Source organism: Terrapene carolina, unplaced genomic scaffold (assembly GCF_002925995.2).
Source record: "Terrapene carolina triunguis isolate 2854851 unplaced genomic scaffold, T_m_triunguis-2.0 Scaffold96, whole genome shotgun sequence".
In the NCBI taxonomy this organism is placed as follows: Eukaryota; Metazoa; Chordata; order Testudines; family Emydidae; genus Terrapene; species Terrapene triunguis.
In genome coordinates, this window is record NW_020664447.1 from 62,217,524 (window position 1) to 62,232,238 (window position 14,715).

Genomic DNA, 14,715 nt, shown 5'->3' on the forward strand with positions numbered 1-14,715 from the left:
TGGCATGTGCGAGAGCTGCTGGGGATTGAGGAGCCTCTCTGGAGCAGAAGCATTGCCCTCCCTTACAGGGACAACCTGGGCTTGTTTCTAGAACACAAAGCCCCAACTGGTGCAAAAGCTGATGCCCTCACCTTCTCTCAGTTTGTCCAAGAAGCAGGATTAGAGCCATATGCTACAATTCCACCTTTGTAAAAAGCCCAGACTGCTGTGAAAGCAGACGCCCTCACCTTTGTTCAAGGAGCTACAATTCCATCCTCTCCGGATTAAAGAAAGGCACATCGATACTGTGATTTGTTTAGTGCTGACAGTATGCTCAGCCATGCACAGTCCCTCCCTTGAACATGCTTGCCATTTAAACTTCTACTCCTAAAGAAACCCCTCTGGGATATTGCCAGGTGCCAAACTCATTAGTTCAGTTACATTATCCTAAAGGTTTCCTTTTTCCCCATTGCAGGAGCTTTGTGTGGTTCAGCCATGTCTGAATACCTATCAACTGCTGCTACTTCACATGTTATCACCTAGACCATAGATAAATCTTAATCACCTTTCATTGACACCCGCTTTCCTCAAACTCAGGTGATAGATTATAAGGCTTTTCTCCAAACTCTAGTCTTTGCCATTACAGATCCAGCTGACCTCGTTCACTACTCCCACACACAGAAATAAGTTTAAAGAGTTAAGTGATGTATATAATAATTTCCTTATGATATAGTGCCTTGTGTTGTAAAGGATCTCAAGATGCTCTACAAACTATATAATGCAGGAATCCCTTTCCTCATGGAGAGAAGTATCATGCAATCTTTTACATGGTTAGGATTTTGGTTTTACATCTCATCCTACACTTTTAGGTCTCATCAACACTTTCAGCAGCAAGGCATCTCCTGGCACTATGATTAAGTGGTGGTTCAATCCTGACTGAAAGGAAAAAATGCTTCCTACCGAATCATCACTACCATTTTCTGCAGCAGCAGGGATTTCCTTGATCCCCAGTCCAAATACCGAACAGGTACAATCCTCTTTAGTGTGTGAGATCTTATTAGTTCAAAACCCAATGTGGTGGGACTGCAGCCACTGTAAGGCTGCTCTCCTGCTTACCTGTCAAAAATGCTACAGAAAGTGAATGTGCCCAACACTCTGAATTGAGGTCTTAGGACAAAATGCCATTTTAATAAGTGAGCTTGGATTGAAATAAAGCAGTTATCTGGCAGTGCTAACTTCCCAGGCAAGCAGGTTTAATAGAAAACCAAAACAAACAAAAACATGCACTGATTAGTGGAATCTGCAGTGTTACTCTAAACATTTAAAGAGCAAGCAGCGCAAATTCCCACTTTTTCCTCATCTCGCTCTGGGACAGACAGTCATCACTGTTAGGTTCCAGGACTGTTCAGTAACAGCCATGCTTGTTGGCTCACTGACTCCAATACTTTGTTGAACAGTGACCCTTTCCAGAGAGAGGACTCAGAGCTACCACATGTAAAAGTGGGAGACCCCAAAGATTTTAGCAGTAGCCAACTCATGTTCTGTGAGGGTGTTACCAAGACCTTTATGTGGCCACAAGATAGGCAAGACTGCAGATGGTGTGACAAAGCTCTGTCCTTGTCTCAGTGGGTCCCGCGCTTTCTGGCGGATTTCGCTAGCCTCAGAGGCTCACTGTGACACCCCCCCACGTAGCCCTTCTCTCTCTAGAGGCAAGGGTCACAGCCTCCTGAGCCATTTTCATCATAAGCCAGCAAGGGAGGTGAGGAGAAGCAACCCTCCCTCGCACAGTCTCTGTTGTCTTCCAGTCTCAGTGATTAATCGAGGCGGGGAAGGGGGAGCCCGGGCCCACCCTCTACTCCGGGCTCCAGCTCAGGGTCCCTAATACAGTAACTCCTCACTTAACGTTGTAGTTATGTTCCTGAAAAATGTGACTTTAAGCGAAACAATGTTAAGTGAATCCAATTTCCCCATAAGAATTAATGTAAATGAGGGGGTTAGGTTCCAGGGAAATTTTTTTCAGCAGACAAAAAAGACTCTATATATATATATATATATATATTTTGTCTGGTGAAAAAAATTACACACATATATACATATACAAACATATATACATCCATACACACACAGAGTATAAGTTTTAAACAAACAATTTAATACTGGTACACAGTGATGTTGATTGTGAAGCTTGGTTGAGGTGGAGGAGTCAGAGGGTGGGATATTTCCCTTACTGCTAAATGATGAACTAGCACTTGGCTGAGTCCTCAAGGGTTAACTCTCTCTCTACACAAGGCAGCAGGAATGGAGGGAGATATGCACATTTCCCTTAAGTACACTGCCTTGTTAATTAGATCAGCTTGCTGATAGGCAGCTGCTGCAAGCTCCCTCCGTCCTGAGTACTGGTCTGTCCCCCCTGCTCTGGAAGATGGGGTAAGCGGGGTGCAGGAGCAGGGGGGAGGGGACACCCTGACATTAGCCCCCCTCTTCCTTCCCTCCTCCCCCCCGCACAGCAAGCAGGAGTCTCGGGGAGAAGCTCCAAGGCAGAGGGCAGGAGCAGCACATGGCAGTGGGGGGAGGGACACAGCTGAACTGCAGGCAGCTGCTGCACAGGGAACTTAGGGGAGTGGGGAGCTGATAGGGGGCTGCCAGTTCACCCTGGTTCCAAGCCCCCACCAGCTAGCTGCAGCAGGCTGCTCTTCCTGCAAGCAGTGGACAAAGCTGGCGGCTGTGACATTAGAAGGGAGCATTACACAACTTTAAATGAGCATGCTCCCTAATTGATCAGCAACGTAACAACGTTAACTGGGACGACTTTAAGTGAGGAGTTACTGTAGTAGCAGCTATGGTAGCTGACTTTTTGGAAATAGGACGTGTACAATTCCCTGGGCTACTTCCCCACAGCAGCCCCCACTCAATATCTCCTTCACCGTTACCTCAGGGCCTCCTTCTTTGCACCTGATATGGATTTGTAATGCTTAGTTCCTCCAACAGCATGGCTTCCTCCAACAGCTCCTGACACGCGCACCTAACTTATTGACTGGGAGGCTTTTAGCTAGTTTCATCCAGCCCCTAATTGGCTTCAGGTGTCCCAATCAACCTAGCTATCTTCCCTGCCTTCTGGAAATATCTTAATTGGCCCCAGGTGTCTTAATTGACCTGGAGCAGCTGCCATTTACTTACCCTAGTAACAGGGATTTGTTTAGCCTGGGGCTAATATATCTGTCTCCCACTACTTTTCTATAGCCATCTGGCCTTGCCCTGTCACAATGGATACAAGTTGGGCAGCTTGCCAGTACGTCAGAATTATGAGTCAGGAATGCTATTCATTTTCACTGTTTTAATTTGCCCACTACTTTGCAGTTGGTTTGTGCTGTGGGTGATGGTCAGGTAAAGGTTTACATGCCATTCCAGCTTTATCCTTTCCACTGCAGGACAAAGTCCTCACCGTACATTCCTCCACCACACACAACCATATGGCTCCTACAATGGGAACTGGTAGGAAAGGGGTCTTAATCTCTGCCACAGTTCTCTTCAGCATTAAACCTTAGCAAAGCAGTTCCATCCCTGGAGGTTTGGAATCACACTGTCGTTATACTGTATGAAGCTTCAGAATCAGTGTTAGGAACATCTCCTGGTCTTCTTTCCAAGTCACATCAATAGCAGTTGTGGGTGGACATTGACTCATGACCCAGCACCATACTTGGATCTGCTGCGGCAGAAAGAGAAGACATTCTGCTGCCAGAGGCCACTGCTGGCCATCCCTCCACTCTTTGCAAGCAAAACTCCAAAGGAGGTACAGTACAACAAAGTAAGATGGTTCTGGAGAAGCACACTCCTTGCTAGGAGCTGACTGAAGGGAGACTCCTTCATTTGTACAGTTGTCAGGTCAAACCAGGGGAAGGTGCTGGGAAAAGAAAACAGGCTGTATTATTTATGGGCAACAGCTATCAGTTCCATACCTGTGATTTAACAAGATGGCTTTCTTTGGTCTAAGTCCTCTGTCTTAGCCCGTTGAGAAAGCAATGTGATTCAGAACCTTGTGTTCTTTGGACAAACCGCCCACAATGAGCAAAACTCACTGTGGTATTAATGGGATGTTTTTCCACAAACTGGACTTAATGGGCCTACTGCAAACCCATAAACAAACGTATCCATCAGACCAGCCCCAAAGCAAGAGTGTCAGTGCCTTGCCATTGGATCATCTTCCACTATCCATAAGAACAGTCCACTCCAGCATGACCCTCCAGCTATCTCTATATATGTTTGTACTATGCCCATCACAATGCGGCCCTGATCCTGATAGGGGCCTCTGGATGATACTGCATTACAACTAATCAAACAATAATGCAGAAAACAGAATTAGTGGGGAGGGATGGCTCAAGAATTGGTAATGAGTTATCTAGTACTCAGTTCAAATCAAGCCTTCACTGGTGGTGACCAAAAGCATTATCACATGTGACCCAGGGATCTCTTGGTGCCTGCTGACAGAGGGCACAGGGGTACACATAAGGTTTTACAAGGGTTCCTTGGAGTGGATAACTGCATAATTCGCAAGAAGGGTTCACCGAAGGGTGGCATATGAGGTCTCTACCAAGAGCCGGTAGCCCACTGGTCAACATAATCATTGTGAAATGTTTGTACAGATAATATTTAAGGAATTATGTATCTGTACTGAAAATTATGTTCGTCAGGTTTGGGAGTTAAGGCAGGTCACCAGGAGGTGAGAAACCTCTGACATGTTTCTTCCAGGCAGGAGATAATAGATGTTTCTCTCTCTTTCCGGGCATACTGAGCCACCTGCCGCACAAGAGAGAAAGAAAGGGGAAAAAAATCGATAGGAAAAAAAAAATGAGCGGGAGGGTGTGTCCTGTTTATGAATGAAGACAAAGCATAAGAATGATATCTCTTGTGGGAGCAAAGACACACACAGGTTTCTTCATGTAGAAGGCACACTAACAGCGTTTTTGTCTTATGAAAAGGGGGGTCACAGCCAGCCTGGCTGTAAAGCACTGTGAGAAGGATTTTGGGGTAAGCAACATTCTACAAGACATGAGAATATCTTGCTAATTATCTCTAGAATGCATATTATAATTTTATTTTATATATAAGCATTTGTTTTCAATATTTCTACTTGCTATTACTTGAATCTCTATGTTTTGTTAAATAAAGTGAGATTTGCTTATAGTGAAATCAAGTACAAGTGCTGCGTGTTAAGCAGAACCATGATCTGAGGTGGAACTGATGAGCTGGGTTGTACTGTTTCTTTGGAAGCAGCCAATCTGTGAATGCTGTAAGTGTCCAGTGGAATAGGGGCTGGACACTCCGGGGAAACATTCGGAGGGCTCGAGGGCTGGCGTGTCCCAATCACTAACCTGCAGAGTGACAGTGGGGCCTGCGAGGCCTAGAGGGAAGTGTTTGCATTGCCCATGGAGTTGGAGGACTGGCCTATGGCTTCCTCACACTGACCAAGGGCAGGTGATAGAGAGGTGCCTCAGAACTGTGGGTACCACCGGGAAGTGGCACACCATCCAACAACTGGTCAGTGCCCTATATGAAATGTGCTGGGATCTCAGATTGGTTCTTAGTGGACAGATCTTCTGGCATATCGCTTTTGATGGCACAAACAATTAATCAGATGTCAGGTAAGTGATGTAGCCACTCTATCATGGCAACATGATCTGGAGACATCAAGCGCATCCATCCACTTATCAAGATGATAAAGAGGGCTGCCCGTAACCAGATGGTACCCTGTTTGTTCTGGATAGGTGACCACATAAGAAAAACCACCCGACAAATTACCCCCCTTTTTGGCAGTCTCTGCAGAGAGGTCAAGCACTGAGTGGGCCCTGGAGACTGAACTCCCCTCTCCTTCCTAGCACTTGTCCCTCAAAGGCACATTGGGAGTGAGAAGGAAACTAGTTTTGCCACTGCACCTGCTCTGGGGGGATAAAAAACAGTTCTCAGACTCTGGGTCTGTTCATTTAGCAACTTCCACCAACATTAAATTTAACTTAAATGTTTTAAACAAAAACACAAAATTGGTGGGAGCAGGCCAGAAGCTCCACAAGATTAAAGCCATACAAGGGGGCAGCGGTAAAGCTTTCCTTCTGTATAGCATTGTCGGAGGACTACAAAGCACTTTACAAATAAATAAAGCCTCACACCCTCCTCCCCCCATGAATTAGGTGAGGATTAACCTCATTTTACAGATGGGAAACTGAGACAGAGAAAGGAAGTGACATCCCAAGTTCATACAGGAAGTCTGTGACAGACAGAAAAAATGAACCTAGGTCTCCTGACACCCCATTCTCTTCTCTAACTCTGAGTCTGGCTGCTTAAAAAGGATAAAGGAACATTGTTCATCATTTTTATTCAAAACCCAATTATAACTATATGGTAGCATTGGCAGGCTGTAGTCATGTGGCACCACACAGGGAGGGATGATATTCTCCAGACTGCTAGTGTAGGTGGTGGTTCTTTAACAAGAAGCGGGGGGGGGGAAACCATTAAAACCAAAAGTTTTGCTGAGGATTGGGAATGAAACAGGAGAAGGAGTGGGAGTGCAAGGCCAGCAGCAGGAGCTACTAGACAGAGTAGAAATTATGTACCTATCTTGGGAGATCTTAAGAATTACAGACAAATGAACCACACTTCAGTACCAGTAAACTGGTTTAAATGACAGTTAAAAAGAACTATAAAAGACTTAGATTAACATGATATGTTAGGACTAACCAGCACAACTTCTGTAAAGAAAAATCATGCCTTCCTAAAGTTCTTTGAATGTATCAACAAAACTATAGATATGGATGACTCGGCTAACAATTCATTTGCGCTTCCAAAACCCTTCAATGAAGTCGCTGTAAATTAGAATCACAGGGTAAAATTCTGTCATGGATCAGAGAGTGGTGAAGAGACAGGAAAGAGTACAAATATATGATCAATTTTCACCATGCCAAAAATAGGATGCCTCAAGTTTCCATGCTGGAGCCAGTGCTTAGTATATTTATCAGTGATCTGTAAGAGGAACAAACAGCAAGCTGGCAACATTTGCAAATGACATGAAATTATTTTGGTTAGTCAACATTAGAAATGACTCTGTAATTTCAGAAGGACCTCGCAAAGCTGAGTGAATAGTAACATCATGGCAGAGGAAATCCAGTGTTGACAAATGCAAGATAATGCACACAGGAAAGAGTAATATGAACTACGCAAAGTTGCTGGGTTCTAAATTACCTGTAACCACTCAGGAAAAACATTTCTGCTCTATGTGCAGTGGCCAGAGAGCAAACAATATTAGTTTGCATAAATAATGGAATGGAAAATAATGTTGACAATATTTAATGCCAGTTTTATAACAACGTTGTAATAAATCAATGATATACCCTCACCCAGAATACTCTGTTCAGTTCTGGTCTCTCCATCTAAAGGAGAAAATATAGCAGAAATAGAAGGGGTTTCAAAGATAAGCAATGAAAGATTGAAAGGCTTGGAAAGATTTCTGTGTAAAGAGAGATTGATAATATAGGGACTGTCTGGTTTAGCCACAAGAGCAATAAGAAGGGACATGATAGAGGTATATAAAATATTGAACAGCCTAGAGATGGTGAATCATATCCTCTCACATAAGAACAAAGCCACATTTGATGAAATTGGAAGGCCACAAATTTCAAATCAATAAAAGGATTTTTTTTTAAATGATGCATACTTAACCTGTAGGACTCAGTGCCACAAAATAGCATTGATGCCAAGAGCATCATAGGATTCAAAACAGGATTGGACATTTAGATGGCTAAGAACAGCCCCAGTTACATTAGATGTTTTTTCCCTCCCTCTCTCTCTCATTTATTTATTTAAAGGAAGGGATATAAGCCTGCCTGCTTCAGAGCACTGAATGAGAGGTTAGAAAGAAACTCTCTCTATGGACAGATAACTCATAGTGAATTGAGACTATTCTTGAACCTTCTCTCAGGCATTTGGTATTGGCCACTGTCAAAGACAGGATAGTGGACTAGAAGGCCCACCGGTCTGAGCTGTCCAGTATGGACGTTCCTGCGTTCTATCGTTTTACACCAAGTTGCACAACTGGAATAGGTCCTACATATCCCCACTGAGTAAATTCTTATCTCTAAAAACCGGAGTAGAGAGGCTGGGGGCTCAGAGTGAGATACTGAGGTATTCAGTGGATGGATTTCAGGCTGCTTGAGAACTGCCAGTATATTGGACTTTGGGCTGTCCATCCCTTATCACACAGGGTAACATGTTCAAAAGCGCCAAAGTCCCATTTTCAAAAATGACTTAGGAACTTGGGGGCCAAGTCTCATTAAAATCAATGAGACTTCGGTGCTTTTGAAAATTGACCCAGCACTCACTGGTGCATGACACGAAGTGAGGAGGGTGTGTACCGTATTCTTCCTCTGCAATAGGAAGACTCCTAGCTTTCAAATCCTGGGATGTGGCAAAGGTTCAGGGAGGATGGCCAAGTAGAAACATTTGAAGTTTGGCACTTTACTTACTCCTCTTGAGTCAGGGAGGAGACAAAAGTTTGGTTGACAAAGTTCCCACACACAAACCGTGGGCAAGAGGTCTTCTGCTCTGCACAGATGGGGCAGTGCTCAGGGAAACATACATCATTCAGTAACTTCAGTGCGTGCTGGTGGGGCAGGTGCCGCCACATACAGCTGTTCAGGGCTGCATAGAAAACGGCCTCCAACCACTTGCCAGTGACAGCAATTCTCTCTGCACAACAATCAGAGAACAAATGTTATCAGTTACCACTACACATACTGATGTGAAGGAAACAGCAGAGATTTTTTAATGTCTCTTTCTCTCTTGTTCCCTATCGAGAAGGGTCAACGTGGCAACAGCACTGCAATGTGCTTATTCACAGGCCAAGGAGGAGAGGCTCAAATCCAATAAGTAATAATAATAATATACTAGCTTATACCCGTCTACCATGTAAAGCACTTTGCACTGAAATAAGCTGTGTATAAAAGGACCACTCACCCACTGCAGCTGTCCCTGTGGTGGAAAATGATGGCTAACAGTTTAGGACAGGAAATTAAGAGGAATACCATATCCAGGTGAAACCATGGAAGAGATGGGAGAATCTAGGGGTGGCAAGGCAATTCCCAAGTTGGAATTTAGTCAGGGTTGACACCAAAATACTGATTTGGTCTTGATCTACACTCCGTCAGAAGGCCTCCTAGCTCCTGTTCCTGGCTTTCCCATCTGAGAGTGCCAAGGCTCCTGCTAGCTCACCGAAGGAAACGATGGCTCTCAGGAGAGTCAGAAAAGAGTTCCAGAGGCATACAGCATACACTATACACATGGAGAGAGGTCTTCTCCACAGTAATTGTCCTGACTGTAACAGTGGGGCACTGAAGCACCTGCAAACTAACAAAATCAGACAAGTCAGAGATGGAAAAGATCTTTGGGGGTCACTTACTCCATCCCCCTGCCCATGCAGGATTGGTCCCCACTAGATATTAATTCTATGTTTTGTCCAGTCTAGTTTTATCTAGCCAGTGACAGCACTGCCAGCATTTTTATTAGGAGGTTTTTCTTCCATATACTGCATTTCCAAACCATTATTCTCATTCAGTGCTGCTCAGGTGAGATAGAAACTGACTAGCTATTACTCCATACCCAGCCCTGTTCATGACTCTTACTGGGGCTAGGACAGGCTCAGAATAGTGTGAATGTCAAGCAAAGACATTGTTTCTAACTCCACAGGAAAACGCCTGCAAAGTGAGGAGAAATACATTTACCTTTGGGGCTACAGGGACAGGTAGCCTGTATAACAATAGGGTCTTGGAGTGCAGCTATGATTGTCCCATTTGTCCCCCACATATTCTCTAAGTTTCTGCTAGTGCAGTGGTACTGTGGCCTCAGGATGGCACTGTAGGAAAGGAGTTGCTTCAACCTGAAAGCAAAGTCAGTCAAATAACTCAGGGAGGTATCCAGTGCCTAGAGAGTGGCACACCAAACAAGAATAAAAGTATATTTCTATAACACCATTCATTCCAAACTCTGTTTACAGCATCACTGAAATGCAGCCACCTCTGGGGTGCAAAGAAAGCAACCAGCCATTGCACTGGACAACATGCGGGGATAAGGATAAATGTTATAGCCAGACACAAAGGCAAATCTCTGCTCTTAGGGTAAGTGCCAGGGATGGTCAATACCCACACAGCAGATGGGACCTTAAATGTTTAAGATCCTGTCTGAAAGAACCACAAGCAGTAAAGTGCAGGGCACCAAATACACTAGTCAGAGGAGGCTGAGTCAATGCTGCCAGGATTCTAATCTGAGCATGTTAGAGCTGGGACTTTAGCAGTTTTGTTTTGTTTTTTGAAGGAAGGGAAGAAGTGAGTCTGTGCTACATCCTGGTCCGATATTGATAGAACTTCCACCGACTGGGATCTGGCCCTTAATCCCTCCCTACTTTGGTAAAGTAACTTCCATATCCTGCAGAATAATAGAAGCCCAAGAGAAGGACTGGGTGGCTCTGGAGGTCAGTAATAGGACATTCGCTATTCACTGCTACAGTCCTGGTTTAAATCCAGCCCATCTCAGTAGTTACTGAAGGGTGTTCCCAGGAAACGGCTGTTTAGTAGCCTGTGTAAAATGAGATTGTGGGTCTCAGCACTGTTCCTAGTGTAGATGTCTACAGCACAAAGAGCCTTGTTACATTTGTCCCCTTGTTAGCCATCTCAGTAGAGCAGCCAAGAACTGAATGGGCCACAGAGACTGAACCTCTCCCAATATGGTCACCCCAAACATTAAAAAATCTCGCCCAGCCCCCCCCCCCCCCCCAGTTATGAAGTTAAATTTAAAAAATCATGAATTTGTTTTATATAATACTTCACTTCTATAATGCTACTTTTTATTTCTGGTCTTCTGGATTTTGACCCCTTAGGGTGCATTCAAAACATGTTTCAAGCTTTTCTCCTCAACCATGAGAGCTAGAAACTTACTTTTTTAAAAAATAAAAGCTGAAATTCTCATGTATTCATGTGACTCCCAAGGCAGGGGCTTTAAGAAAACCACCAGATATTGTGAGACTTGTGATAAAATCATGAGAGCTGGCAACACTGCAGCCCCCATGCCAGGTCAGGCACATTGGCAGTGCTGTCACTGTACTTGCCTGATGTGTGGACAAATCAGGGGATTTAGTGTGCTGGGCTGTCAAACCAGCACTGGTGCAATCAATACTACCTGGGCAGCGGGACAGCAGTGACCAGGCTGTACACAATGCAGGGTTCCCGGAGAGCAGCACGAATTCCTGAGCAGATGTGCTGTAGATGAGATGGGAGGCAACAAAGAAACACAATGTCTGCCCAGGCCACGAGCTGGCCATTGTCATAAAAACATTCGACTCCCAGCTGCTGGAACTCTGCTAGGGAAGACAAACAGAAAAGGCAATCACCACCTCAGCTCCAAGAGGTCAGGAGCAGCAGCCAGTTAGCCTGCAACATCCACACCTGTGTAGGGTAGGGTCATGATGGTGTTTGCTCTCAGGCACACCTTGGTAAGGGGTGAGAAGCATGCATCACCCCAGCTCATAATGGGGCAATCCAGCTCCTCTCACCAGGTGGCCCTTAAGAGCTTAATTAGCAGCTACCCATTAACATTATTGATGCACAGCCCATGGTAGCCAGGTTACAGAGAAATGAGCCTCTGCGCTTGGAATAAATAGTCAGAAAATGTGGTTGTCTGGCACCATTTCATGAATATTGATTAAAACTTTAACTGAAGCAACCAAGCCTCAGGATCTGGCTGATTTTCAAGATCTATAAAAAGCCATTTAATAACTCCCCCTCCCTCTCTGCCCCTTGAGAGGATTTTATTGTTGTAAGCATCTCCCTCCAGGACAGTTATCCTCTGTTCATCTTGGTTTATGTAACAATTTTATGTGGCATTTGACATTTTGCACTCAATTACGATCTATAACGTAGTACAAGCACTCAGTCCACCCCTTTTCACTTTGTATTTTAACATTTTGGAGTAAAGAGAAAAAGGAGCATCTTGTGCTACTGACCCTACAGCGTTAGGCCGAGGAGAGTCCCTGGCAGTAGTGGCTTTTCAGATCAATATGGATATTGATTTGGAGAGCTATTTTAGCCATCAAGTGAATATTTAACGCATAGGTCAGTTGGTGTTGCAGCCACTGAGCAATGGCGTTAAAAATTGCTGGGGAGAATTTAGAGTAGGGCAGCAAAAACAGTTAAGAGGCTGATGGGACTGAGTTATGAGGAAAGATTAAAGGAGCAAAATATGTATCATTTTTCCAAATGATGGCTAAAGTGGGGGATCAAATATTTCTAGAGATTTATTGTAAGGCTGTAAAATCCCAAGGAGGAGATGAGTTGTTTAGGGTGCTCTAAGGAGGTATGATTGGAATAATGGAGTGAAATTAAAAAAAGGAAGGAAAATATAGAATTATCAACATTTCCTAATGCTGAAACGTAACAGCCCGTGGAATAGACTTTGGAAGGAAAAGGGTAAAAACTCCACTGATTGGGTCTAGGGCTGGTCAAGACGTGTACATCAAAATGGTTTTTGATGGAAAATTGGGTTCAGCTAAACAAAGTTTCCCACAAAAAGTGTCTGCTTTCTGCTGAAAGCATTGAGCTTTCATTTTTTGACAAAGTCAAAGTTCTCTGTGGAAAAAAAATTCTGACCAACTCGAGTTGGGACACTGAAAGTGAGACCAGCCAAAGCAGGAGTGAACACACTATATGAGTCTTGCAGTGGCAGGGGTGCCTGGGTTAGATATGCTAGGTCTTTTCCTGTTCAAATTCCCTCGATTCACTAACGCTTACACAGAGTCTCTGGCCTCCTGGTGGAGATGTGGATATTCTGAGCCGAAATGCCACTCAGCTCCAGTAGTGCCCTGGCCAGCTGCTTTCCAATGTGGCCTCCACCAATAATCCCAACCTTCGGGCCTTCACTGCCCATGGATTCCTTGGAGGAAATCAGTGAAACCTTCCCACTCGCTTTCTGCCTGAGAAATGACACAGAGCTGACATCACTCCACCAGGAACTACAGTGTATCCATTACCCTGAAACTGCACTACACTGGCCTCCTTAGGAAAAAAACACTGACCAGATTTTCCTGAAAGGAGAGAAGACTTGTCCCATGTTTTAAAGGGTCAGTGCTATGTATTCATTCCCATTTCTAAAACATAAAACCTAGCACCAGCCAGCCCAAGCTCCAGCTATTCCTTTCCAAGATCTAAAATTCACAATGATCAACATCTATATTCACCTTAGATCCACTGCTGGGTACCCACATCACCATAATCCAATCCTGCCCCACTTCTTAATTACGCCATACAACAAATAACCTCATCCATCCCTTATCATGTCCTCTCCTCAAATGCCCATGAAGAAAAGGGGAGTTTTGCAGCATGGACAGAAGGGTTACAGATTTCTAGTAGGAATGGAAGTGGATTCCAGACCTGAGAGGCCCTCAAGGACACCTTGCCAACAGCTCCTTCTCTTCTTTATCAAGTCCTAGTGACCACACGTGCAGTAATATGGCATGGGGAGAGGGGTGTCCCTTAGGTAATATGAGCACAAACCATTTAAGGCTCTAAAGGGCAAAACCAACACCTTGAATTCCACCCACTGGCAGCCAGTGCAGCTCACAGAGCACTGGAGTTATTACTCCCTGTGCAAAACTCCCCATAATATTCTGAATTAACCACAGCTTCTAAGTGGTCTCACAGTATAGCTCCAAGTGATCTAACCCTGAGATGATAGAGACACAGAGAGACTTAAGCTCCACATCCCAAAGGAATGGTCACACTCACCTTACCCAGCACAGACGGGGAAACTCACAGGCTCAGGGGACTGGGAATGAGATATGGAGTCTCCCACCTCCAGGGCACCCAGCCAGATAGTAACCAATACACATCATTGCACTCTGAGGACTGGTTCCATGACCCACGTTGAATCAGCTGGGGGTCTTGTTCTCGTGAGAAGGGCATCCACATCATAAAATATACCACCACATCTGGAACTAACTGGCTTCTTGTTGACAATCTTAGTCAAAGACCAAATGGGTCACTGAGGCTGAACTCTTCTCTCACTCCTCTGATTTCCACCAGGGGAGAACTGAGGTCTGTTGGTAAGGGGAAGTTTGCCAGTAGCTGCCCTTTTTCTGGGGCTAAATAGAGGCCTTCAGTCTCCAGGCCTGTCGAGCCAGCTCCTTTCATCAATACTGAGAAACATCAAAGGAAAGGATGCTTATTTCAGCCTTACCTGAGGGCATGGAGCAGCTTGCAGAAGAAGACAGCATGGGCACATGCATTCACCATCAGCCCCTTGCAGCGGCTTCTCAAACACAGCAAGGGCTGCTCACTTTCTTCCACCGCATGCTCAGACTGAAAGGACTTCAAATTCACCATGATATCTGACATCGTGGCCCCGCATGAGAACCTTCAGCAATGAGCAGCAGTTAGAAGAGTGGCCCAGCATCCATCAGTTTGACATTGCAGCCAATCCCCAGCTCCTCCCACAGAGCAGGGGTAGCCAATATACACCTAGTTCTACTTCAAAAACATGACACACATTACCAGTAGTAAGGAGGAGCAGAAAGATCCCAGCATGGGAAGCAGCAGAGCCTCTGCGATCAAGCATTGCATGCTGGGATTATTGTTTCCATGGAGCTGCAATCTAATTCATTCTATGAAGTATAGCTGTGGCTGGCAACAACTGGCAAGCTGCTGACAC

At 44.8% G+C, this 14,715-nt stretch overlaps 1 protein-coding gene across 2 annotated transcripts; it reads right to left on the reverse strand.

The window, feature by feature from the left end:
* Window positions 1-3,321: 3,321 nt before the first annotated feature.
* On the reverse strand, window positions 3,322-14,491 carry NOXRED1 (NADP dependent oxidoreductase domain containing 1). Of its 2 annotated transcripts, none has more exons than XM_024192732.1 (6): window positions 14,245-14,491; window positions 12,801-12,982; window positions 11,194-11,374; window positions 9,744-9,898; window positions 8,490-8,712; window positions 3,322-3,880 (listed from the first exon to the last, which is right to left on the reverse strand). In XM_024192732.1, the coding sequence occupies exons 1-6, from the start codon at window positions 14,400-14,402 to the stop codon at window positions 3,658-3,660; spliced, it is 1,122 nt and encodes a 373-aa protein (XP_024048500.1). In that variant the 5' UTR covers window positions 14,403-14,491; the 3' UTR covers window positions 3,322-3,657. The 2 variants fall into 2 exon arrangements, with proteins under 2 accessions (XP_024048500.1, XP_024048499.1); XM_024192731.1 differs by lacking the exon at window positions 14,245-14,491 and adding an exon at window positions 13,794-14,218.
* Window positions 14,492-14,715: the final 224 nt, after the last annotated feature.

Bases quoted from the DNA above. Each gene is read 5' to 3' on its own strand.
- NOXRED1 (XM_024192732.1), bottom strand. From the start codon at position 14,402: ATGTCAGATATCATGGTGAATTTGAAGTCCTTTCAGTCTGAGCATGCG. The intron at 12,983-14,244 runs GTAAGGCTGAAA...GTCATTTCTCAG, and splicing joins AAGCTGCTCCATGCCCTCAG to GCAGAAAGCGAGTGGGAAGG. The intron at 9,899-11,193 runs GTAGTATTGATT...CTTTGCTTTCAG, and splicing joins ACTGCTGTCCCGCTGCCCAG to GTTGAAGCAACTCCTTTCCT.